Consider the following 23678-nt stretch of genomic DNA (forward strand, 5'->3'; position numbering starts at 1 on the left):
GGCTCTGTGCTCAGCAGGGAGTCTGCATGTCCCTCTCCCTCTGCCCCTCTCCCCCACTCTCTCTCTCTAAAATAAATAAAATCTTTTAAAAAATAATAAAATAAAATAAAGTAAAGTAAAGTAAAATAAAATAAAATAAAGCAGGAAGGCCAGAAGCGAAAGTTCTCACACCCTACCACTCCTTGTCAATTGCAAACCCCAACAGGAAGAGAGGTACCCTGCATTCCTAACAGGAAGAAGCCTATACTTTACTACCCTAGCAGGAGGAAGAGATTTTCTCTTTGCCTGGCAACAGCCCAGCCAATGAGAGACTGTCACAACTCGGTCAATGTAAACCCACTACACTTAGAATTCCCAGCCCATGGACTTTTTAAAAAAATTTTTAATTTTTAAAAAAGACTTTATTTATTTATTTGACAGAGAGAGACACAGTGAGAGAGGGAACACAAGCAGGGGGAGTGGGAGAGGGAGAAGCAGGCTTCCCAGGGAGCAGGGAGCCCGATGTGGGGCTCGATCCCAGGACCCTGGGATCACGACCTGAGCAGAAAGCAGACGCTTAATGGCTGAGCCACCCAGGCACCCCGAACTTTTTTTTAAATAGCCTCTCCCAACTCCCCCCTTTCTCTCTCTTAAAAAAAAAAAAAAAAAGCATCTCCTGTCTTTTGTTCTCTAGTCTTGCCTATGGTTTTGCCATAGCTTGCATACCCTGAAATATGATCTTCTGCTATTCCCAAATAAACCCATTTTTGCTGGTAAAATAACTGACAATGTTTTTTTGAGGTTAACACTTCTCAAAACGATCTATAAATTAAATGAAATCTCAACAATATTTCAAGACTAAACTTGCTTTCTATAGTAATTAATAAGCTAATTCAAAAGTGTATATGCATACACAAAGGATCTAAATGGCCAAACCAACCCTGAAGTAGTACCTAGAGTTGGAGGGCTTATTCTACCTAATGTCTAGACTTACTATAAAGCTACTGTAATCAAGATAGTGTGATATTGGCACAAGGAGAGACATACAGCTTAATACAACAGAACAGAGAGTCTAGAAAGTAAACCACATTTATAGGGTCAGTAGATTTTTAACAAAGCTGCTAAGGTAATTCAGTGGAGAAAGAATATCCTTTTCAAAAACAAGTCCTGGGGACACTTGGGTGGCTCAGTCGGTTAAGTGTCTACCTTCCGCTCAGGTCATGATCCCAGGGTCCTGGAAGCCAGTCCCGCATCCGGCTCCCTACTCAGCGGGGAGCCTGCTTCTCCCTCTGCCTGCCGCTCCCCCTGCTTGTGCTCTCTCTCTCTCCCTCTGTCAAATAAATAAATAAAATCTTAAAAACAAAAACAAAAACAAGTCCTGGAAAAACTGGATATTCATGTGAGAAAAATGAATCTCAAACTTTACTTCAACCATACACAAAAACTACAAATGTATCATAGTCCAGAACAGAAAAGTTGAAGCTATGAAACTTCTAAAATAAAATAAAATAAAACAAAATATTGCAACTTTAGGGGCAGCCAATTATATTTTTAGAGAGGACACAGAACATCATAACCAAAACATAAAAATTTGGTAAGTGAACTTGGTCAAAATGTAAAACATTTGCTCTTCATAGGATAGCGTTCAGAAAATGAAAAGAAGCTAAGTCACAAACTTGGAAAAAATAATTGCAATACATCTATGTGACCAAGGACTTGTATCCAGAATATACAAAGGGCTTTTTAACTCAATAATAAGTCAAATAACCGAATTTAAAAATGGGACAAGATTTTAAAAAAAGCGGGACAAGATTTGAACACATAGTTCATAAAAGAAGATATATGAGTGGACAGTAAGAACATAGAAAGATGCTCAACATCATTGCTCATCAATGACATGCAAAGTAAGACCATAGTGAAATACCACAACAGACGTGGTTAATGTGAAAAGACTGACAATACCAAGCGTTGCTGGGATGCGGAGGAACTGAAATTCTCCTACATTGCTGGCAGCAATGTAAAATGGTACAACTACTCAAAAAAGTTTGGCATTTTCTTAACTAGTTAAATATGACCCAGAAATTTAACTCCTAGAAACTTGCCCAAAAGAAATGAAAACCTGGGGTGCCTGAGTGGCCAAGCTGGTTAAGCGTCTGTGTTTGGCTCAGGTCATGATCCCAGGGCCCTGGGATGGAGCCCCGAATCCGGCTCCCTTCTGAGTGGGGAGCCTGCTTCTCTCTCTGCCTGCCATTCCCCCTACTGTGTTGTCTCTCACTCTGACAAATAAATAAATAAAATCTTAAAAAAAAAAGAAAAAGAAATGAAAACCTATGTCTACCCAAAGACTTGTACACTAACGTTCATAAGCAGCCTTACTCATAATATCCCCAAACTGGAGACAAGCTAAAAGTTAATCAACAAGTGAAGAAGTACACAAACTGTAGTAAAGCCATACAATGGGATACGACGAATCAACAAAAAGAAATGAACTCTGATGCACGCGACAATGTGGATGAATCGCTAAACAATTGTGCTGAGTGAAGCCAGTCACAACAGACTATGTACTGGATGATTCCATTTATATGAAACAGCAAAACTTACCTATAATGGCAGAAAGTGGGAATGACGAGGAAGAGAAGAGTTTGGGAGTGATGGACATGTTCTGTACCTTGATCGTGGTGGTAGTTACATGGGTAGGTGTAGTTACCAAAATCCATTTAACTACATGTATACTTAAAATGAGTGCGCTTTGTTATATGTAAATTATCCTTCAGTAAAAATTATTTTAAAAAAGAAAAAGAGAGACTGCAAGCCAGCTAGCCTAGGCCAATTCAATAACCCTCCATGCCTGTCATGTGACAATTTCAAGAAAAGACAATCAGAGCCCACTGTGGATATTTCAGATTGATCCTAGGAAGGAACAGCTGCTGGTGGCCACATGCTCACTGTGTGGAGAAACCTCTTAAGCTCCAGAGAGGCTGAGGTAGGAGGTAGAGGCCAAAGTGGACATACAGGCTGTTTTGAACCTTTGGTTCTTGACTCTTGCAAGGTCTACTAATAACAACCCTCCCCCTTCTGATCTTTTTAATTTTAAACTCTTTTGGTTGCCTTTCTGTCATTTGCCATCAGAAGAGCTTTTGTCAGAAGAGGGCTTTGAAGAAAGCACATCCTAGACTCCAGCCTGATCCATATCCAGTGTCCAGCGGGAAGGACTGTGGGGGGTGGGGATGGGGGGAGGTAGGCCGCTCTTGCCTCTGGTTTGTAAATATAGAGCCGATTGGGAAATGAGCTTTCCGTCAGCACCTGACATTGCCAGGAGAGGAGACAGAGGAAGAAAAAACAACACACGTCCTATCCAGGAGGAACTGGGGAGCAACCAGGGGGTTTCATTCTGGATTTCCTGGTGGCTGTAGATGGAACACGGCTGTACACTACCTTTCCAGCCCCCTCCAGCCCCAGCAGAGCTCGCTGTGTGGCCCCATGTGGCAGTAGTAGGCCAAGGAGGCCCACCATGGCACTCCTTGCCCTTCCTGCCTTGTCCTCCCTCTGCTGTCTCCAGGTTACCTCTCTCCCCAGGTAAGACAACTTACCCCTCTGGAAGTTATTTAAGACAGCCTGAGGCCAGGCAGAACCAGGGCTAGAAAGAACCAACAATTGTTGAGTCATGGGGGTGGGGGTTCACTTGCATGAGCTCATTAACGGTATACCGTTACCTACCTTCCTTACAGCTACCCAGCCAAGAGCCCTGGGCTCCCTCTGTCCAACACAGGAAGGGGCCCCCTACATTTATGCGCAGGATTTTTCAGTGATACTCACCTGTGTCTAGCTCTGTCTAGGTACATTATCTCATTCCACTTTCACAGTGTTAGTTATAAAAAAGCAATTCCTACCTAATGAGGAAACCAGTTCAGAGAGGTCCAGGGATGGCCCAGAGTCACACAGAAATGAGTGGCAGGTGGATCCTATTCTAGGATGATTGCTTTTCCCACACCTTCCTCTACCTCCTTGTTGTGCGATAAGGATGGGAAATGTTGTACAGTTCAAAGCAGGAAAAACCCTTCTGGTTAGATACCTGATCAGTCAAGCATACCTGACATTAAGCCCCTCTCCCATTTACTAACACAGAGCCATGAGCCCTGGGGGAAAATCCCTTCTCTCCTGTAATCCTGTTTCCTTGGCTGTGAACGGGAGCAACAGGTTCCAGGCCAGGTGTCATAAATCTTTTCAGTAACAGGCTAGTAAGTATTTTAGGCTTTGTGGGCTATACGGTCTCTGTGGCAACTACTCAATTCTGTCTTTGAAGCCGGAGAGCAACCCCAGACGATACTTATCTGAATGAGCATGATTGTGTTCTAATAAAATTTTATTTATAGACACTGAAATTTTAAATTCCTATAATTTATGTGTGTCAAAACTATTAATTCTTTTTATCTTCTTTCAACCATTTAAAGATGTAAAAACCATCCTTAGCTCATCCAGCCGTACAACATCAGGCCGGCAAGCCGGATATGGCCCCCAGCCCTAGGCTACAAAAGTTTGTCAGGAGCCTGCATGCACCACGGGCAGAAGCACTTTGGGACCAGCCAGGCGCTGGGCTGCTTCCGGACCCCTTAGATCCAGGCTGTGCAGTGTCCCTGTACGACTGACCCTCGGCTGGCACCCAGTCCCGGTCTTAGAGAGCAAGAGCCCACCGGCTCCCAGTGCGCACTCACCCAGGGTCCCTGCACACAGCAGGGCGCAGATCGCGAGCCTCATAGTCCGCTGCGGGTACGCGACACTGACTCGCGGCTCCCCGCGCCTAGGCAGGCTTTGCGTGCCCGGGAGTGTGGGTTTGGCGGGGGCGGATCCGCCTACTCCGAAGGGTTAGCCTTTTGGGCAGATCACTCTCGCTACACCCCCGACCCCTCCCAGGGGCCGCTCGCCGGCAGCCCCGGCCCTCCACAGGGTTGGAGGGCGACAAGCTGCGAGCCACGCTCCAGCCGACCCGCAGCCACCCCTTCGGCCCAGCTCCCGGAGCTGCGAGGCTGCACCTCTGCTCGCGGGATAGGGGTCGGCCCGCGGGAGGTGCGAGCGGAAGCAACCTCGGAGCCCGCTGAGCTGACCGCCTTCTCAGAAAGAGAAACAGGCTGGAGGCAAGGGATTCGCTGGGCTCCCAGGTTAGTTACTAGAACGTAAGTTGACTGACCCGTGGGCCTTCATCCAGCCAAGCAGCTCTTAGATGTTTGGAAAACACAGACTTCAGGGGAATGGGGGGCAGTCCCCAGGATGAAACCTAGGGATTCTTCCCTCAGGAGAACATGTGCACACGTACACACGATGTTTTGAACACAGTTTTCAGGGATCCTCAGACTCTTCTTCGCAGGCATCTCCACTGCCCACTCCACGTCCCTCCCGGAAGCCCCCCCACCCCCCAGTCCAAAAGACACAGTTCCCTGCAACCCTGTGCTGAAGACTAAGGTCAGGTGAAACGCTGAACCCCAGAGGGCTGCTTCTGCTTGGTCCTGAAGCCTGCAGCCCAGTCCTCCTGAAGTCTGTGAGCTCCACCTGGGGAAATGGTGCTGGGTCCATTGGACATATACATGGGAGAAAAAAATGTATAGAGGCTCCTATCTCACACCATTCACAAACATCAATTCCAAAAATATCTAGGCCATGTGGCTTAGCTTTGTCTTCTATGATATTATGCTATCTCACCAAGTTAGTTTATAACTATAGTTATATAGCACAAATTAAAGGGCTTATAAATCATTTGTTAAATTCGAGGAGACCTGGGTGCCTGGGTGGCTCAGTTGGTTAAGCATCTGCCTTCAGCGGAGGTCATGATCCCAGAGTCCTGGGATCACGCCGGGCATCGGGCTCCCTGCTCAGCAGGAAGCCTGCTTCTCCCTCTCCCACTCCACTGCTTGTGTTCCCTCTCTCGCTGTGTCTCTCTCTGTCAAATAAATAAATAAAATCTTTAAAAAAAAAAAAGTATCCAAAAAGTGCTAAACATAAAGGAATATGTTGAAATTGCACTCAGAAATATTTAAAATTTCTGTTTACCCAAAGACACCATTAAGAGAGTGAAAGGTGGGACGCCTGGGTGGCTCAGTCGTTAAGCGTCTGCCTTAGGCTCAGGTCATGATCTCAGGGTCCTGGGATCGAGTCCCGCATCGGACTCCCTGCTCGGCAGGAAGCCTGCTTCTCCCTCTGCTTGTGCTCACTTGCTCTCTTTCTCTCTCTCTCTGACAAATAAATAAAATCTTTAAAAAAAAAAAGAGTCAAAGGCAAGCCACAAAATGGGAGAAAATATTTGAAATACATCCAACAGAGTCTCTTAGCTATAATATATAAAATACTCCTACAACCCAATAAGCAAACAATCCAATAGAAAAATGGGTACATCACAAAAGAAGTTATCTAATTTGCCAATAAACATGAAAAAGTATTCAGTTTTATTATTTATCAGGGTAATTAATATTAAAACTATAATGAACTTCATCATGTACTCCAGAATAGCTAAACTTTAAGATTTAAATTTATAAATTTATATTTCATCCCAAACTGAGTATTTTTTTCATATTAACATTCTTAGTTTATTGATCCTCTCATGAAAAATCTGCACAACCACCACAGATAAAGCCACTGCAGCATCTTTACTCCTTCTGTTGTCCAATCTCCAGCTCACTTTTTGCCAGCACCAACGTTGGCTTTTGCAGTCCCCCTGACTTTCTTCATTCTGTTCTTGCGTTCCTTTCACTGTTTTCTTGATGTCTTTTTCTTCTCATACAGGCCATGTCTTGCAAGTCTGTGTTTGGGTTCATTTTTCTTTGCATAATCCAAGAAATCATAAATCATGCCAAAGCCGGTTGTCTTGCCACCACCAAAATGGGTTCTGAATCCAAACACAAATATGACATCTGGTGTGGTCTTGTACATTTTGGCTAGTTTTTCCCGAATTTCTGTCTTAGGTACCGTTGCCTTTCCAGGGTGAAGAACATCAATGACCATCTGTTTCCGCTGAAGTAGTCGGTTAGTCATGAACTTCCTGGTCCGGATAGTTACTGTGCTGTTCATGATGGCGGCGAGCCATCCCAAACTGAGTATTAACAAGGATATGGGGAAACTGGAACTTTCATACACTGTTGGATGTAGGAAAGTGGAAATTGTACAACTACATTAAAAAACTGGCAGTTATTAGAATATAGGTGTACCCTGTATCAACAGAAAGGTATACACATGTTCACCAACAGACATATACAAGAATTTTTACAGCAGTATTACCTCATAATAGCCTTAAACTGAAAAAAAAAAAACGAAATTTCCATCAATACTCAATGGTATGTTCACTATTGGAATACCACAGAGCAATGAGAATTATAATAAAGGCATGCCGCATTTTATTGCACTTTGCTTTATTGTGTTTCGCAGACACTGTGTGTCATATTTCACAAATGGAAGGTTTGTGGTAACCCTACGTCAAACAAGTCAGTGGGTACCATTTTTTTCCAACAGCATTTGCTTGCAATGTGTCTCTGTGTCTCATTTTGGTAATTCCCACAATATTTCAAACTTTTTCATTATTATCATATTTGTTACAGTCTTCTGGGATCAGTGATTATGACTCACTGAAAGCACAGATGATGGATAGTATTTTTTAGCAATAAAGTGTTTTTAATTAAGGTATGTACATTTTGATAGACATAATGCCATTGCATGCTTAATAGACTACAGAATACTCTAAACATATTTTATATGCTCTGGGAAACCAAAAATTCATTTGAATCTCTTCACTGTGATATTTATTGTGGTGGTATGGAACCAAACCTGCAATAACTCTGCCTCAGAATGTATATGAAATAGCACAGTTGATGCTCACGAATATTATGTTTAGACAAAGAAGCTAGACAGAAAACAGTGCCTCAGAAGATGGGGTTCAGAATTAACTTTCCCTTCACTTCTCTGGCATTTAGGGTCACCTTCTTGTTTCTTTGGCACTTCTGTCATCTACAGTCAGACACTCCAAACTCTGCTTGGCGTAGGATTAAAAGGAACTTGATATTTAACTGTTTGTAGAATGAAATAACACAAGAAACAAATATGACAAAATAGTTATGTTAAAATATGGATGGAGGGAATATGAGTATTTCTTGTTATATTTTGCTACCTAGAGAAGATTTCTGAAAATAAAAAATGAACTAAAAGTATGTATTTCTTTTGATAGTGTTTTATATTTAAGTTTCTAGTGCCATAATGGATAAATGTAGGGATTATAACTTAAAAATGAGATTAGTGGGACACCAATGGACCCAGCACCATTCCCTCACTGTACTTTAGTACAAAACTTTGTTAAAAATCAGGAAATTATAATAAAATCTTTTTAAAAAATCAGGCAATTATATAGTGTTTCAGGACTCTTCATTCTGTTTTACTGATCTGTATATCAATCCTTCCATTTATATCTCACTGTTTCAATTTCTATAGCTTTATGGTAAGTCTTGATATCTCATAATGTAAGTCCTTGGGTTTTTTCCCCTTCAAGATGGACTTGGGGTTGTTTGTTGTTACTGTTTGGCTTTTGCAGTCCCATGTAAATTTTAGAATTTACATGTCCATTTCCAGAAAAAAAAAATACCTGCAGACACTTGATTGGAACTATACAAAAATACAGATCAGTTTGGAGGGATTTGACATCTCCACACTATTAACCCTTGCAATTCATGAATACAGTATATCCCTGCAATTATTTAGGCCTTCTTTACTAGCTCTTCTCCTGACATTATTTTGTAGTATTCAGGTTAGAGGCCTTGAACATCCTCATTAGATTTGTTCCTATATATCAACTGGTTTTTGGTGCTATTATAAACGGGGTCACGATTTCATTTCCCATTTGCTTGTTGCTGGTATATGAAAAAATAATTGGTTTTTGTATATTGACCTTGAATCCAACGACCTTACTAAATTATTTTATTAATTATAATAAGTTTTTTTGGATTTTCTGTGTACATCCTTTTGCCTTTGTGAATAATGTTTTGTTTCTTTTTCAAGTCTTACAATTTTATTTCTTTTTCTTGATTTACTGCACTGACTAGAACTTCCAGTACATCACTACGTAGAAGTAGTGGTAGAGGAGGAAAGTTTTCAATAATTCACCATTGGGTAAAATGTTTGCTGGTGTTTTGTTTCGTTTTAGATGTTATTTATCATATTAAAGAAGCTCCCTTCCTTCCTGGTTTGCCTATTTTTTTCTTTAAATCATGAATGAATGCTGAATTTTTATCAAGTTTTTTTCTGCACCTATGGAGATAATCATATGATTTCTTCTCCTTTTTCTGTTGATGTGGCGAACTACTCTGACTTTTAAATGTTAATCCACTATTACATTCCCGGAATAATCCCCACTTGGTTGTTATGTATAATGCTTTTAATATACAGCTGAACTTGAATTTCCAACATCTTGTTTAGGATATTTCGCATCCATCTCATCTTTTTTCATGAGAGAAATTATTCTTCAATTTTACCCTTATTTTAATATCCCCATATGTTTGGTTTTAAGGTTATGTTAGCTCATAAAATAAAGTGGGAAATATCACTGTTCTTATTCTTTGGAATATGTTATATAAGAGTAATGTTATTTTCTTCTTAAATCTTTGGAACAGTACACCAGTGAAGCCACTCATGTCTAGAGTTTATTAGTGAAACAGTCCTCAATTCCAGATTAAATTTCTTTAATGGCTAGAAAAACGTTCAGATTTTCTGATTCTTCAAGTTTTTTCAAGTATTGGTAATTTTGTTTCTCAAAAAATTTGTCCATTTCATCTAAATTTCACTTACTGATGTAAAGTTTTTCTCAATATTATCTTTATGTTTACCAGTTTATTACAAAAAAATATTATAAAGGATACAGATAAACAGCCAGATGAAGAGACTCATAGGTGAGGTCTGGAAGGCTTTCAAGCACAGGAACTCTGTCCTTGAGGAACTGGAGAGCAATACATGGATGCATTCACCAACCTGAAAGCTCTTACACATTTTTAATGTGGGGGGATTGTTGCTACAATCCTCTTTTTCATTGCTGATATTGGTAATTCATGTTTTCTCCTTTTTCTTGATTCTTACTGCCAGGATTTTATCTACTTCATTAATCTTCATAAAAAGCCAACTTTTGGCTTTGTTGATTTTCTCCATTGTAAATTCATTTATTATTTCATTAATGTCCATTCTTTTGACTTTCTTTTGGTTTTGTTCTTTTTCTAGTTTATATAAAAGGAAGTTAAAATCATTGATTTTCACACTCTCTTCCACTCTAATATATGCATTTAAGGCTATAAATTTCCCTATAAAAAAAGAATGCTTTCTCTTTTTCTTGATATATCTTTATGATTATCCAAATATTTTTAAAATATATATTCTAATTCAATATATATTCTAATTTTCACCGTGGTTTCCTACTGGACTCATAATTTATTTAGAAGTGTATTGCTTGATTTCCAGTGTTTGTCATTTCCAAGCTACCTTTTGCTGTTTATGTCTAGTGTAGTTCCATTATGGTAAGATAACATGCTCTGAAGGAGTTGTCTTTTGCAATGTGTTGAAGATTGTTTGGTGGCCCAGCATACAGTCGCTTTTTGCTGTTTAGTGTGCATTTTAAAATAATGAGTATCCTATAGTTGTTGGGTATTTATTTGTATATATAACATAAACATTTATATATAATGTATATTACATATAAATAAAATACATACATATGTGTGTATAGAAGAAAATTGTGTTGCTGTTTCCTGTTTGATTTTTTTACCTGATTTTTCTATTAGCACTAGAGAAAAGTGTGTTAAAATTCCCTACTATGATTGTGGGTTTGTCTATTTATTCTTTTAATTCTCTCAACTTTTGCTTTGTATACTTTAAAACTGTATTTTTGAGTGCATATCTATTTGGGATTGTGATATCTTCCTGGTGGGTTAACCCCTTTATAATTATGATCCTTATGAAAGGCCTCTTTATATCGCTAGTAATGTTTCTGCCTTAAAGTCTTGTTTAATATTGGTATAGTTACACTAGCTTTCTGTGTTTGTTGTTGTTTGTTTTAGTTACACTAGCTTTCTTTTGGTTATTGTATGCATGATATATATTTTAATCCTTTTGTGTTCAGTGTTGTGTCCTTATATTTAAAGTGTTTTCTATAAACAGCAAATATTTTTAAAATTCCATCTGACAATCTTAGTAATTGTCATATAAATTTGTTGGTATTTAATGTATTTACTGATATATTCAGGTGTTATCTACCACCTTACTATTTGTTTTCTGTTTGGCTAAACTGTTTTATGTTCCCTTTTCTCTCTTTTCTTCTTTTAATCAATTTGTTTAAAGATCTTATTTATTTGAGAAAGAGAGACAGAGAGAGCAGGAGTTGGGGTGGGGGGCCTCTGGGGCAGGGGGAGAGGGAGAAGTAGACTCCCGACTGAGCAGGGAGCCTGACTTGAGGCTCCATTCCAGGACCCTGAGATCTTGACCTGAACCTAAGGCAGACGCTTAACCAACTGAGCCACCCAGGCTCCCCTAGAGTAATCAATTTTTTAATTACTCCATCTTTTACCCTCTATTCACTTGTTAGTTACATATTCTTTTCCTATTCTTTTGTGAGTACCCAATAGATTACAATGCTTATTATAGTGTAAGGAACATTATCACTTCTGTAACTTCCTTGCTAATGCTAAGAACTTTATAACATTTAAGTTCACTTAGTCCCTTTTGTTGTGTTATTGTTATGAACTTTTAATTATATTTATCATTTTGAATGTCATAAAATCAATGTCTATATTTATAAATATTAAGTCAATATTTATTTATATTTAAGCACATATTTACTCTCTTCATTGCTCTTCACTCCATCCTCAATTTCTGTTTCCATTTGGGATCATTTTTATTCTGTCTAAATAATTTCTTTACCTTAGTAAAATCTTCTGACAATGAATTTTTTCAGGGTTTTAAGTGTTTTTAACTAACAGTTTTATAGGACTTTTTTCCCACCAAGTATGTTTAACTCTGTTATTTTCTTCCACAAATTTAATAATGTCACTTTACTGTTTTCTTTTATGCATAATTTCTGTTGAGAAGTCAACTGCTGTTCCTTTGAAGGTAACATGTCTTTTTTCTCTGGCTGCTTTTTAAATAGACTCCTTATCTTCTTTATGCTCTTTGGTTTGACTATGGTATGCCTAACTATGATTTTACCCTAGCTGTGGGCTGTTTTTCATCGTTTTTGGAAAATTCTCATTGTTTAAATATTCCTCTTGCCTGTTCTCTGTTGATTCCACTTTTATACTTCTATAAATATATATGTAGTAATGTTTTAAAACTGCTTTTTCTCTATATTTCCATTCTTTTTTTTCTCACTGTGCTTCAGTTGGACACTTTATACTGACCTGCCTTCCAGTTTAGTGATCTCCTCCTCCATGTATCCATTGTACTGTTAAATCCATTTATTGAGAAATTGCCACCAATTATTGCCTTTTCATGTAAAATCACATAGATTGTTTTTTGGAGTAAAAGAATCTTTTTGCCATTTACAAGATTATTTCCAAGTTGCAAGAGTTCTCTTTCTGTATTTTTGTAATTTCCGTATTCTGCCATGCAATCTTGACTGCTCCAATTAGACAGAAAGCATGAGGATGCTTTTTCTTGCATCTATAGTGGAATAACTGCCTGCCTCTTTCACTTCTAGAATTTCCACCTGATTTCTTCTTCATAGATTCCAGTTTTCCAATGAAATTCTCCATCTTTTTCACTATTTTTGCCATCTTTTCCTCTGTTGTCATCACATTTTTCTCCATTTCCTTGGCCATATTGATCATAATTTTTAAAGGTCCATTTCTGTCTGCTAACTACAATATCTGGGTTATTTGTAGATGTATTTATATTGTTGCTTTTCTGTTAATTTCTGGACATCTAGTTCTCTTGGCATGCCTTTTAATTTTTGCTGGAACAAACAGACGTGTTTATAAGTTTTTTTAGAGGCTCCAGATGATACACCATCATTTCCAAAGTGTGTTCACTCCTTTGTCCTGCTAAGAAGATAGAATGGGGACTGATCACTTTCAACCAATTGAGGTTGGGCTGAATCAAGACAAGGTTGTAGTTTTGGTAGGCTTCCATGGCTTCCACTTGAAAGCCTGGTACAGTAGGCGGAAAAATGGCCCCCCTAAGATATCCAAGTCCTAACCCCATAAAGTGTGAATATGTTATGTTACACGGCAAGGAAGATTAAAGTTGTAGATAGAATTAAAATTGCTAATCAGGCAACTTCAGAATAAAGTGATTATCCTGGATTGTCTAGCTGGTTGAGACAAGTTAATCACAAGGTCCTTTCACTGTGGAAGAGGGAAGGGAAGAGTTAGTGTCTGAGTGATGCAATGTAAGAAAGACTCTGCCATCGCTGGCTTTGAATATGGAAGGGGATGGGGCCATGAGCCAAGAAATGTCGGCAGCTCTACAGGCAGGGAAAGGCAAGAAAATGGATTCTCCTGTTGAGCCTTCAGAAAGAAGCACACGCCGGCTGACACCTTGGGTTTAGCCCAGTGAGACTCACTTCAGACTTCTGACCTACAGAACCATCAGATAATAAATATGTGTTGTTTTAAGCCACTAAATTTGTGGCAATAGTTACAGCAGCAATAGTAAGCTAACAACCTGGTGTATTCTTTGGGCCCACACTAAGGTTTGGGATTGTCTTCTTTGCCTCCCGTTCCATGTAACTTCAACTTGTGCCAAATATCTTAAGGGGAGAACTGGTCACTTGTCAGACTTAGCTCTCTGTACCTCCCTTCTCATTGGGAGCTTGCCTTTATTTCTGATTCTCCAGCCCTGAGACTGCCATAAATTCTGCCAGCAGTGGCCTTTTGCCCAGGCAAATCCAGATACCTCTTGCATTCTGCCCAGAAGTGGCAAACTCCCCTGAGGAAATGTGGTTGTTTCCCTTTTCTAGAAATTTGGCTAAGTCTCTAATGCTTAGATATTGTTTAGATATCTTAGATATCTTAGATAATGAAATTCTAAGTCTGTAATGCTCTCAGATATATGTTTTATGGTGCTTTATTCACATCTTCCAGATGAAGCAACAAGATCACAATTCCCGCATAAGCTACTTCTTCATGAAAGAGGCACAAGTGAGGACTATGTTAGCTACTAATCTTTAATATTTATTTTTTAAGACTCTAGTATATTACTACTGGATTAATGAGTTTTATAGGTTATTGTGCTCATTTATAACTGCTCCAGCTCCTCCTTCATTTATTCATAACTTTGAAAGGAGATACGGTTTATAAGAGAAGATATCACATTTTTGTTGTTCAACATACTAATCCTAACGTTGGAAAATAGTGTCTGGTAGGGCGCCTGGGTGGCTCAGTCGGTTAAGCATCTGCCTTCGGCTCAGGTCATGATCTCAGGGTCCTGAGATCAATTCCCGTTTCAGGCTCCTCACCCAGTGGGGAGTCTGCTTGTCCGTCTGCCCCTCCCCCTGCTTGTACACACACTCTCTCTCAAATAAGTAAAATCTTAAAAAAAAAAGAAAGAAAGAAAATAGTGCCTGGTATCTTATAGGGCTCAAGAAAAGTATCAAATAGATGAATAAATGCACATAAATGGTTGTCTCTAAAGTGGGTTAAGCAATCTTCTCTACAGGCCTGTGGACAAAAACCAAATAGGGTCAAGAGATGAACATTTCTCCTAAGGTTAATGATCTACCTAAAGCTAACACAGCCTGAATCCAATAGGGCAGAGGTGCCGTCTGACCTCTGAGTGGAGCAAACTCTGAAAATGTCCTATGTACAGGAACAAAGTCATATTGCAAAGGAAGAACATCCAAAGTGCTAAAGCCATCTCTGTTGCTTTGGCACAACCTCTCATAATAGCAGAGCAGAAGGTTAGGAAATTATATTGTGGGAAACAATTTAAAGACTTCATGATGGCCTTTGGAAAATTAGGAATTTGTAAATTTATCATTAACTGTGTACCAGGCACTGAAATAAGTGCTTTTCAAATATTAATTTATAGTAACCCTATGAGTAGTTGCTATTATTATCCCTATTTCATAGAGGAAGAAAGTGAAGCACAGAGAGTTTAAGTAACTTGCCCAAGGTCAGACAATAGTGCCCATCAGAGCCAGCATTCAAACCAGGCAGCCCACTTCCATAGTCCATGCTCTTCCCCGTGTGGCCCCTGGCATTTGTCTCTGGAGCAATTTTACTCTTTCTTCTTTCCAAGGGCCTTCATGGTAATAAAGACAATTTTTGAAGTGGCCACACATTTGCTGAAACCTTGCCAAGTTTAGATTGATTAGGTTGGTACCAGTTGCCATAAAAGATGAAGCTCTAAATCTCAGTGACTTAACATAATAGAATAAAGCCCAATTGGCAGCAGTGGTGGTGATTTGTTAGAGAGGCAGGGGTGGAGAGTTCACCTGCACAGCTCTGGTCAGTCATTCAGAGATCAAGACTGAGAGAGGCTCTGCCATTTTCAACATGGGGCTTGCAAGATTGCCCTGTGTGTTGACATCCAGAGTAAGGAAGTGTGGAAGACGGTACAAGAGGTTCTCGTGGACCACTTCTACCTATATTCTGTTGGCCATAACTCAGTCACATGACCTCACCTAGATGCAAAGAGGATGGGAACTGCAATCCCTCACCAGACAACTTCCCAGCAACAACACACACTATGAAAGGGAAACACACTTCTTGCAACTTTTGTCTCAGTCTGAGTTCCCCCAGAAAACAGCCTCTTAAATAAGACTTTGCAAGTGTCTTATTTGGTAAGTAAAGAAACACAGGTAAGAGAATGAGAAAGTGGGACAGGGAAAAGAAAGCATCCAAAGCTCCTACTAACAAGTCAGTTACCTCTGGGAACCAGGGTAGAGAATCCGAATCAAGAAGCTTGCAGGGCGCCTGGGTGGCTCAGTTGGTTAAGCGACTGCCTTCGGCTCAGGTCATGATCCTGGAGTCCCGGGATCGGGTCCCGCATCGGGCTCCCTGCTCGGCAGGGAGTCTGCTTCTCCCTCTGACCCTCTCCCCTCTCATGCTGTCTCTCTATCTCATTCTCTCTCTCAAATAAACAAATAAAATCTTAAAAAAAAAAAAAAAAAGAAGCTTGCAAACAAGGGCGCCTGGGTGGCTCAGTTGGTTAAGTGACTGCCTTCGGCTCAGGTCATGATCCCAGAGTCCTGGGATCGAATCCCACATTGGGCTCCCTGCTCAGCGGGGAGCCTGCTTCTCCCTCTGACCCTATCCCCTCCCATGCTGTTTCTCTCTCTCTCTCTCTCTCTCTCTCAAATAAATAAATAAATAAATAAATAAATATTTAAAAGAAGCTTGCAAACAAGAGTCTGTGTATACCTGTCAGTCATGGGTCATAATCTCGCCCTCTAGCCTACTGTGTAGGTGGTAATTCAGACTCCTGACATCAGAGAATGCTTTTATGCAAAGAAAGACAGATGCGGGCAATTGGAAGTTTGCCAGTGTGCTTAAGCATTGAAGGGATATGTCTGGAACACTAAAGGTCGGCTATAGTCTCTGTCAGAATCTGCTCTATGGTCTAGTGACATATGGACTAAAAAGACAAGTTGCTTCCCCCTCCTCACCCCTGCCCATTCACATACCTGATATGCAATGGTGGAGCAGGAACAGAATAACTATAATAAAACTCCCTTTCATAAAGGGGAGGAGTAGAAACCCATATCTGTTGCTAGTCAGTATCAACTTTGAAGTCCTACCAGGCAGGTATTAGGTGGTTCCTCTGCCTGATTAGATTCAGATTCTGCTCCCTGAAAGTAGATTTTTGGTTCATTACACTCCAAGGTCTTTGGCATCTCCCTCCGGGAGGGTCTTTCTTCTCCATTATCTTCTCTAGCTACATCTGGATTGGGTATTGAGGAGTTTGTTCTCCTTGGGGGCTGTATGACCTTTCACCCATTTCCTATTGTGCAAGCTTGAAGACTGTGTCAAAGTTTGATTGCTCCAGGCTTCTGGCTGCCTTCACAAAACAATTATCTCAAAACCTTAGTATCCTTCACGTCTATTTGCTTCCAATCACTTTCATGTGTTAGTCATCAACCTCACGCACACCGGGCAAGGGGAAGGCCTGACTGATTAGCCTGGTGAAGATACATGAGACACTTTTAGATCATTTGTTACTTTCACAGATAGTAAAAAAGAATAAGCCAAAGGTGCCAGCTCCCCAGGTCCTCGTCCCATACACCAAAAGGGATGACACTGAAACAAAAGGGCTGAGGACCGCAACCTGAGTTGTGGGGAATCCCATCACCAAGGATCCAAATCTAGACAGCAGCCAAGTAGTTCTCTTCTGAGGGGATGGGGCAGAAAGCCCCATACATCACTGGAATCTGGGAGGCCATGGGGAACTATCTAATCACAGCCAGCTCAGGGAGGCAAGACAAGTGGGACGTGGCCTCTGAGCTAGCAGCTCCTTGGAGCCCTCCCATCCTCTCATGTTCCAGCAGGATCACAAGGTGTTTGGATGAGGCACCATCAAATATGCTGCAATTCCAAACCCTTCCCTATATGCATATGTGCAAGCTTGCCAGGAAGTCATGGCAGAGCTCTCTCTACAGTAGTAGCCACACACACAGTTCTCCCCTAGACTAATTTTCAAGCCTGATTGTTATCTTGGCGACACATCTCTCTCTCTCTCTTCTTCTCTCTCTCTCTCTGTTAATGGTGCCTAGCCAGCTTGGGTGGAACAACCATATTCTCAACTAGATCTTTCCCACATGGATAGGTTGTAATGGACATTTGTTGTGCAAAACCTCTCTCAGGTTTATCTCTTGTTTTTAGGGCCTGGATATAAGCAGCCTTTCTAACCTTGCAAAACCCTTTTATTTTTTGCATACAAACAAGCCAATTCTTCTCTGAGTTTGTCTCTTTCTTATAGTACCTAATTAAATGCAGCCAGTAGCAACACGTGCCACTAACATTCCATTTTATCTCCTTTTCCCTGCACCTCGGTAGACTCAATATGCTTATGCTTTACTTTGTAGGTTACCTAATACAACAATTTAAGCAAATGTTTTGCCATTGCAAAGATGATTTCTGCAGCAATAAAGATCATTTACTAATCTCATTTTTAAAAAATACTTTATTTATCAGAGAGAGAGAGAGAGTACAAGTAGGGGAAGTGGCAGGCAGGGGGAGAAGCAGGCTCCCCGCTGAGCAAGGAGCCCAATGCGGGGCTCTGATCCCAGGATCCTGGGATCATGACCTGCGCTGAAGGCAGATGCTTAACAAACTAAGCCACTCAGGTGTCCCACTAATCTCATTCTTAAGTTATAATCCCTACATTTATCCATTTATGGCACTAGAAACTTAAATATAAAACGCTATCAAAAGAAATACATACTTTTAGTTCATTTTTCATTTTCAGAAATCTTATCTAGGTAGCAAAATATAACAAGAAATAATCATATTCCCTCCAACCATATTTTAAAATAACTATTTTGTCATATTTGTTTCTTGTGTTATTTCATTCTACAAACAGTTAAATATCAAGTTCCCTTTAATCCTACTCCAAGCAGAGTTTGGAGTGTCTGACTGTAGATGACAGAAGTGCCAAAGAAACAAGAAGTTGACCCTAAATGCCAGAGAAGTGAAGGGAAGGTTAATTCTGAACCCCATCTTCTGAGGCAACTGCCTGCAGGGGAAATCACAGCCATTCCCCATTTTCACCAAAACCTTCATGGACCACAACCCATATCACCACTTTCATCCTTTCCTCGGAGATGCTGTTCAGGCAAGCTTTTGTGTGCCTCAGAATCAGCTGGAGGGCTTATTAAAATAGAATGCCACGACCCACATGCAGAGTTCCTGACTCAGCAGGTCTGAGATTAGGCCCAAGAATTTTCATTTCCAACAAATTCCTAGTTGATGCTGATGCAGCCGGTCCAGGCACTACACTAGATTGAGAAACACTGCTCTGTTTTCCAAAATTAGGTACTTCAGGAACAGATACAGACCCTCCCCGCCTATGTAGATACAGATGGGAGAACTTGTCACCTGGTCTATTCTAAAGACAAGATCGACTCCTCTGCTATTAAAATCAGCTGGCTGAAAGCTAAAAGGTCCAGTTCATTTTCCCCCTCCTCTTCGTTAGAGCATCTATGACTCTCCTCCTATAGTGAAGCCTCCACTTGGCCCAGAAGTGTCAGAAGTAGGCTCCTGCCTCCTGGTGCAGAGAAGGGCAGGCAGCATATGACAAGGAGTAAGGTGGTGCGTCAGGAAGGGCAAGGGGTTTCCAGTCACACCGCCTCTTCTCAAGCCCAGGTGCAGCCACTCCCTGGCTGTGTGGCCCTGGGCCTCACTTTCCCCATCTACACAACAGGGGATAATGATGCCCACATCCTAGAGGATTGCTGAGGAGAGTAAACGGGAATAGTGCGAGCAGGAGTCCTTTCTTGCCTGTAAAGAACCCCACAAACACTAATTATCACCACAGCTTCATGACAGATTTGCTCCTTACAATAAGCTATAGTGGTGATAGCTGTCCTCCTTCTTGTTTTTTTTTTTTTGTGGGTTTTTTTGTTTTGTTTTTTTCTTTACAACTCTAGTAACTTTGCTTCATTTTGAAGACTCTCCTCACCCTCTCCCCAACGATGGCCTTTACCTTTGAGCCCCAGGGTTACTGATTCTGACTCACCTACCACGGGTGTATTTACACACGTAGACCCATCCGTAGGCACTAAACAGAAAAACAAAACTCTCGCATTACTCAATCCAAAGTCATGAGCTTCTCAATCTCAAGAGTGAGGAATAAAATAAGAAACACCAGCTAAGCAGTGTGTCACTGGTTATCAACAAGCCAAAATTCTGCAGGCCCATCTAACACCTCTCTCCCTGAACATTGCCATTTGAATATTAGATTCCACCCCAGAATCTCCCCAGCACTCAGGGAGTTACGGAGAAAGAAAATGAGATGCCTTTTGAAGGGGGGCAGAGACCACTAAAGATCTTGACAAAGATCTTTTGCACTGGCTATGTGATTCAAGTCATCCTGACATCTTTCTTCCCTCAGACCATTTGGCTGTGGTAGGTGGTGCTCACATTCCTGCTACATTGGAGGGAAAAGGACCCTGTCTATGGGGTCAAAAAGACTTGGATTCAGTTCTAATTCTACCACTTAAAGTGTGACCTCACATCATTTAACTTATCGAAGCCTCCGTTTTCACATCTGTAAAACAGAGATACTACTATTTCCTCATAGAGTTGTTTGGGGCGATAATATATGGTTTCTCACGCACTGCCTGGCATATGGCAGGTGTGAAATACTGATGGAGGAAACATAATTTTCCCCGGGGGCTTTACTTTTCGATGTGTTAGGACCTCCTCTAAGGTACTCCTGGCCTGCTGCCCCATCCCCTGAGCCGTGAGCCCTTGGCCAACTCCCAGCGGAACCCAGGCACCCACTTCAAAGCCCTAAACCCCGGTAACCCCTAAGCTAGCTGGCAGTGACGGCGCTCTCACCGCCACCAGCACCACCTTTGACATCTCGGCCCTCCTCCCGACGCTGCGGATGGCGTCACTTCCGCAGGAAGAGGCGGGCGCGTCCGCGCGGTTGGCGCGAAAGTCGGTTCTCCGCCTCGGCAATTTCCGGGTTCGGCGTTTGCTTCGGGTCGGGGGCGCCGCCGGCTGCGGCGGAGGTGCGCCGGGCTGGCGCCCGACCCCAGCCACGGTCCTGCAGGCCGCGCGCCCCTCCACTCGCCTCCCAAAGACCCCCCCCAGGCTCCACCGAGGTGAGCGAGACACGGAGAGAGGACCCAACTCCCTCCCCACCCCGGTTGGGGGGTGGCGACACCTCCCCCGGCCTTCGGGGTCCTTGTTTCCCGCCCGTGTAACTGGCCCTCGGACCGACGACTGGGACTTTGACGCCGGAGAGGACGTGGCTGCGGTTGGACCGAGAGCCCGGCCTTTCTGTGGCAGCTGGCAAGCAAGAGCTTTCGGCCTCTGGGGGCATGACCTTGCTAACCGGCTTCCATTTCTCTATTAAAGTCCGTTTACTGAGGGGTGAACAAACGTCAAGGGCCCTGGACAGTTTCATTCTGTGTATCCTTTAGCTAAGTGCAATTGAATGCCCATTGGCTTAGGGGTCCAGAGCCTCATAACAAAGGCCCTGAACGTGGTCAGTTTAGGGACATTAATTTCGTTCTCTGATTTGCAAGGATTGGTGTTGTCATGTTTTTCCTTGACTTTGCCCACATTCCAGAGTTTCTTAGAAACTAATGAACGAATTCACGGGCAAGGCCAGAATGGCTATCTTTGGGCATTGTCTGCACGGAAAAATACCTACTTTTAACATTTAACTTCATACATGATGTGTTTTTGTCCTTGTTAATGGTTCCTTTATTTTGACAGTTCAAAAATGTCCAGAAATGATAAGGAACCGTTTCTTGTGAAGTTTTTAAAGTCTTCAGACAATTCCGAATGTTTTTTTAAAGCTCTTGAGGTAAGAATAGTTGAAAATGCCTTGTTTGATGCTGTGAATTCATTTTCTCGTTTTTAGTGTTTATGATTTGTTGGGACTTTCTATGTTTTAATAATTTATTTTCGTACTAGTTTTATTGTAGTGTACATTAATATAGATGTGTTACATATTTTTGGATTGATGTAAATACATGATTATTTCGGGGAACATGAAATCTATTACTTTTTTTAAGATTTTATTTATTTGACAGAGAGTGATAGGAGAGAGCACAAGCAGGGGGAGCGGCAGGCAGAGGGAGAAGTAGGCTCCCCATGGAGCAGAGAGCCTGATGTGGGGCTCAATCCCAGGACCCCGAGATCATGACCTGAGCCAAAGGCAGACACTTAAGTGACTGAGCCACCCAGGCGTCCTATTATGACATTTTTATTGAAAGTAGCAGACTTGCCATTCTTGGAAATTACATTGCTTTCTATGTCTACTAACCAGAGTAGACCTTTGTATGTTGAAGAAATTTGAGTCTCAAATTTCTGGTTACACTTCATTTTTTGGTAGTACACAGTATGTTTTACTGTGCACAGTGTAATGTGGGAAGATGTGGGGGTGTCGTAGATCCTTGCTACTTACAGACCCCATCAGTAGAGTTGGAAATGTAGAACCTTGGGCCCAACTCAGACTGATCAGTTAGAATCTGCATTTTAACAAGATTCTCAGTGTAATTCCTGTGTATATTAAAGTTTAAGAAGCACTGTTGTAGCAGGTTTTTCTTTGAAGTTCATTCAGCAAATAATTACTGAGTGTCATGACCTGTTAAGCACTGTTGTAGTACTTGGGATACATCAGTGAGCACAGCAGGCAAAGATCCATACTTTCTCAGAGTTTACATTCTATTTTAGCAGGAGGACCTAGACCTAAATCAGACAGGATAAATGAGTAAACTGTAATATGTTGTAGGGTGCTATGTGCTATGGGAAGAGAAAAGAGCAAAATAGGTTAAGGAGTTCTAGAGGATGTTTGTTGGGGGAGAAGGGAAGGTTACAGTCTTAAGTAGAGTGTGATTGATGAAGGCTTTATGGAGAAGATAATTGAGTACACTTGAAGGAGGTGAGATGGTTAGCCATGTAGGTGTCTGGGGAAGAAGCTTTCAGACAGAACAGCCATACACAGACCCCTGAGAAAGTATTTGGAGTGCCTATCCAACATTAGTGTAAATGTAAAGGGCTTTAAGGGCTGTGGTAAGGACTCTTAACTTTTCCTTTTTCATTTGAGCAAATCTGATTGAAGTGAGGGATCAAGTCAGGTAAAGACTGGGAGAATATTTCACATAGTGGGAACAAGAGTGGATCCTCTAGTGAGTTCATGCTTGGCTTGTTCCAGGCCTACCAAGAAAGTAGGAGTGGCTAGAGAATAGTAAGCAGGGGAGATGAGAGGTAGAAGGTAAGAGTGGGGAGATAGGCAGGGGCCAGACTCATGACCTGATTTGTATCATTAAAGAGATTACTAGTTGCTGTAGGGAGAATAGATTTAGGGCAAGGAAAGGAAAAGGAACCACTTTGTAGACTTCTGCGGAGGTCTGGGTGAGAGATGATGGTAGCTTTCAATGGAAAAGATTGGATTGGGATGGATTTTTGAAGATAGAGTTCATAGGACTTAATTACAGGTGAAAAATTTTAGGTGCGTTCTTTCATTTTTTTTCTTTCAGTCAATAAAAGAGTTCCAATCAGAAGAATATCTTCAGATTATTACAGAAGAAGAAGCATTGAAGATAAAGGAAAATGATAGGTCACTTTATATCTGTGACCCTTTTAGTGGCGTTGTCTTTGATCACCTCAAAAAGGTTTGCTAACTTTTCATGTGTTCCTTCTGTGGTCTGATTTTTGTTTTGTTTTTGCTTTAGTGGACATAAGTTCTTTACTGACCATGAAGTATTATACAGATTATGAATATAGAGGAATCTTTTGGTTTTGGGAGACCAGAATTATATTTTTAAAGGCTAATCATGTTATGCTAGGCTTTTGTTATATATAATTTTTATATTTCAGGAGATTTAACTTCACTTAGCTTAAGTGAATGGAATAGTAATGAAACATTTTAGTGACGGAGTTCTACCGTACTTAAACTCAGTTTGATTGCAAGTGTTTCAGTAGAGAGTTGGAAAACATCTCAACATAACGCTGGTTATTTATTGTCTTTCCTATGTGCTCTTGGACGCAGAATTTTTGTACCTGTACCTTGTAGAG

At 41.2% G+C, this 23678-nt stretch overlaps 2 protein-coding genes and 1 long non-coding RNA gene across 7 annotated transcripts in view; 1 reads left to right on the top strand and 2 right to left on the bottom strand.

Moving 5' to 3' along the window:
* The window catches only part of LOC112831659 (inhibitor of carbonic anhydrase), a 40241-nt gene extending 35204 nt beyond the window's left edge, over positions 1-5037 (bottom strand). The window contains exon 1 of one of the 3 annotated variants that reach the window (XM_073899876.1): positions 4692-5037. In XM_073899876.1, coding sequence (XP_073755977.1) covers positions 4692-4734 — 43 coding nt within the window. In that variant the 5' untranslated portion in view covers positions 4735-5037. The remainder of the gene's footprint in view (positions 1-4691) is intronic. The other 2 variants (XM_025882020.2, XM_073899882.1) reach the window with 2 other exon arrangements.
* Positions 5038-6518: 1481 nt separating this feature from the next.
* Positions 6519-20521, bottom strand: LOC141374000 (uncharacterized). The gene is made up of 3 exons (XR_012380515.1): positions 20484-20521; positions 19660-19701; positions 6519-7100 (listed from the first exon to the last, which is right to left on the bottom strand). It is a non-coding gene; the product is annotated as an uncharacterized lncRNA (long non-coding RNA).
* A 67-nt stretch (positions 20522-20588) lies between these two features.
* The window catches only part of TOPBP1 (DNA topoisomerase II binding protein 1), a 52121-nt gene continuing 49031 nt past the window's right edge, over positions 20589-23678 (top strand). For 2 of the 3 annotated variants that reach the window (XM_025867172.2, XM_073899965.1), the window contains exons 1-3: positions 20589-20752; positions 21372-21462; positions 23141-23275. In XM_025867172.2, the coding sequence (XP_025722957.1) occupies positions 21379-21462; positions 23141-23275 (219 nt within the window). In that variant the 5' untranslated portion in view covers positions 20589-20752; positions 21372-21378. Of the gene's footprint in view, positions 20753-21371; positions 21463-23138; positions 23276-23678 lie in introns of those variants that run through there. The other variant, XM_073899968.1, reaches the window with a different exon arrangement.

The sequence above is a fragment of the Callorhinus ursinus genome, unplaced genomic scaffold, assembly GCF_003265705.2.
Source record: "Callorhinus ursinus isolate GAN/ISIS: 27379988/994484 unplaced genomic scaffold, GSC_fseal_2.0 scaffold1, whole genome shotgun sequence".
In the NCBI taxonomy this organism is placed as follows: Eukaryota; Metazoa; Chordata; class Mammalia; order Carnivora; family Otariidae; genus Callorhinus; species Callorhinus ursinus.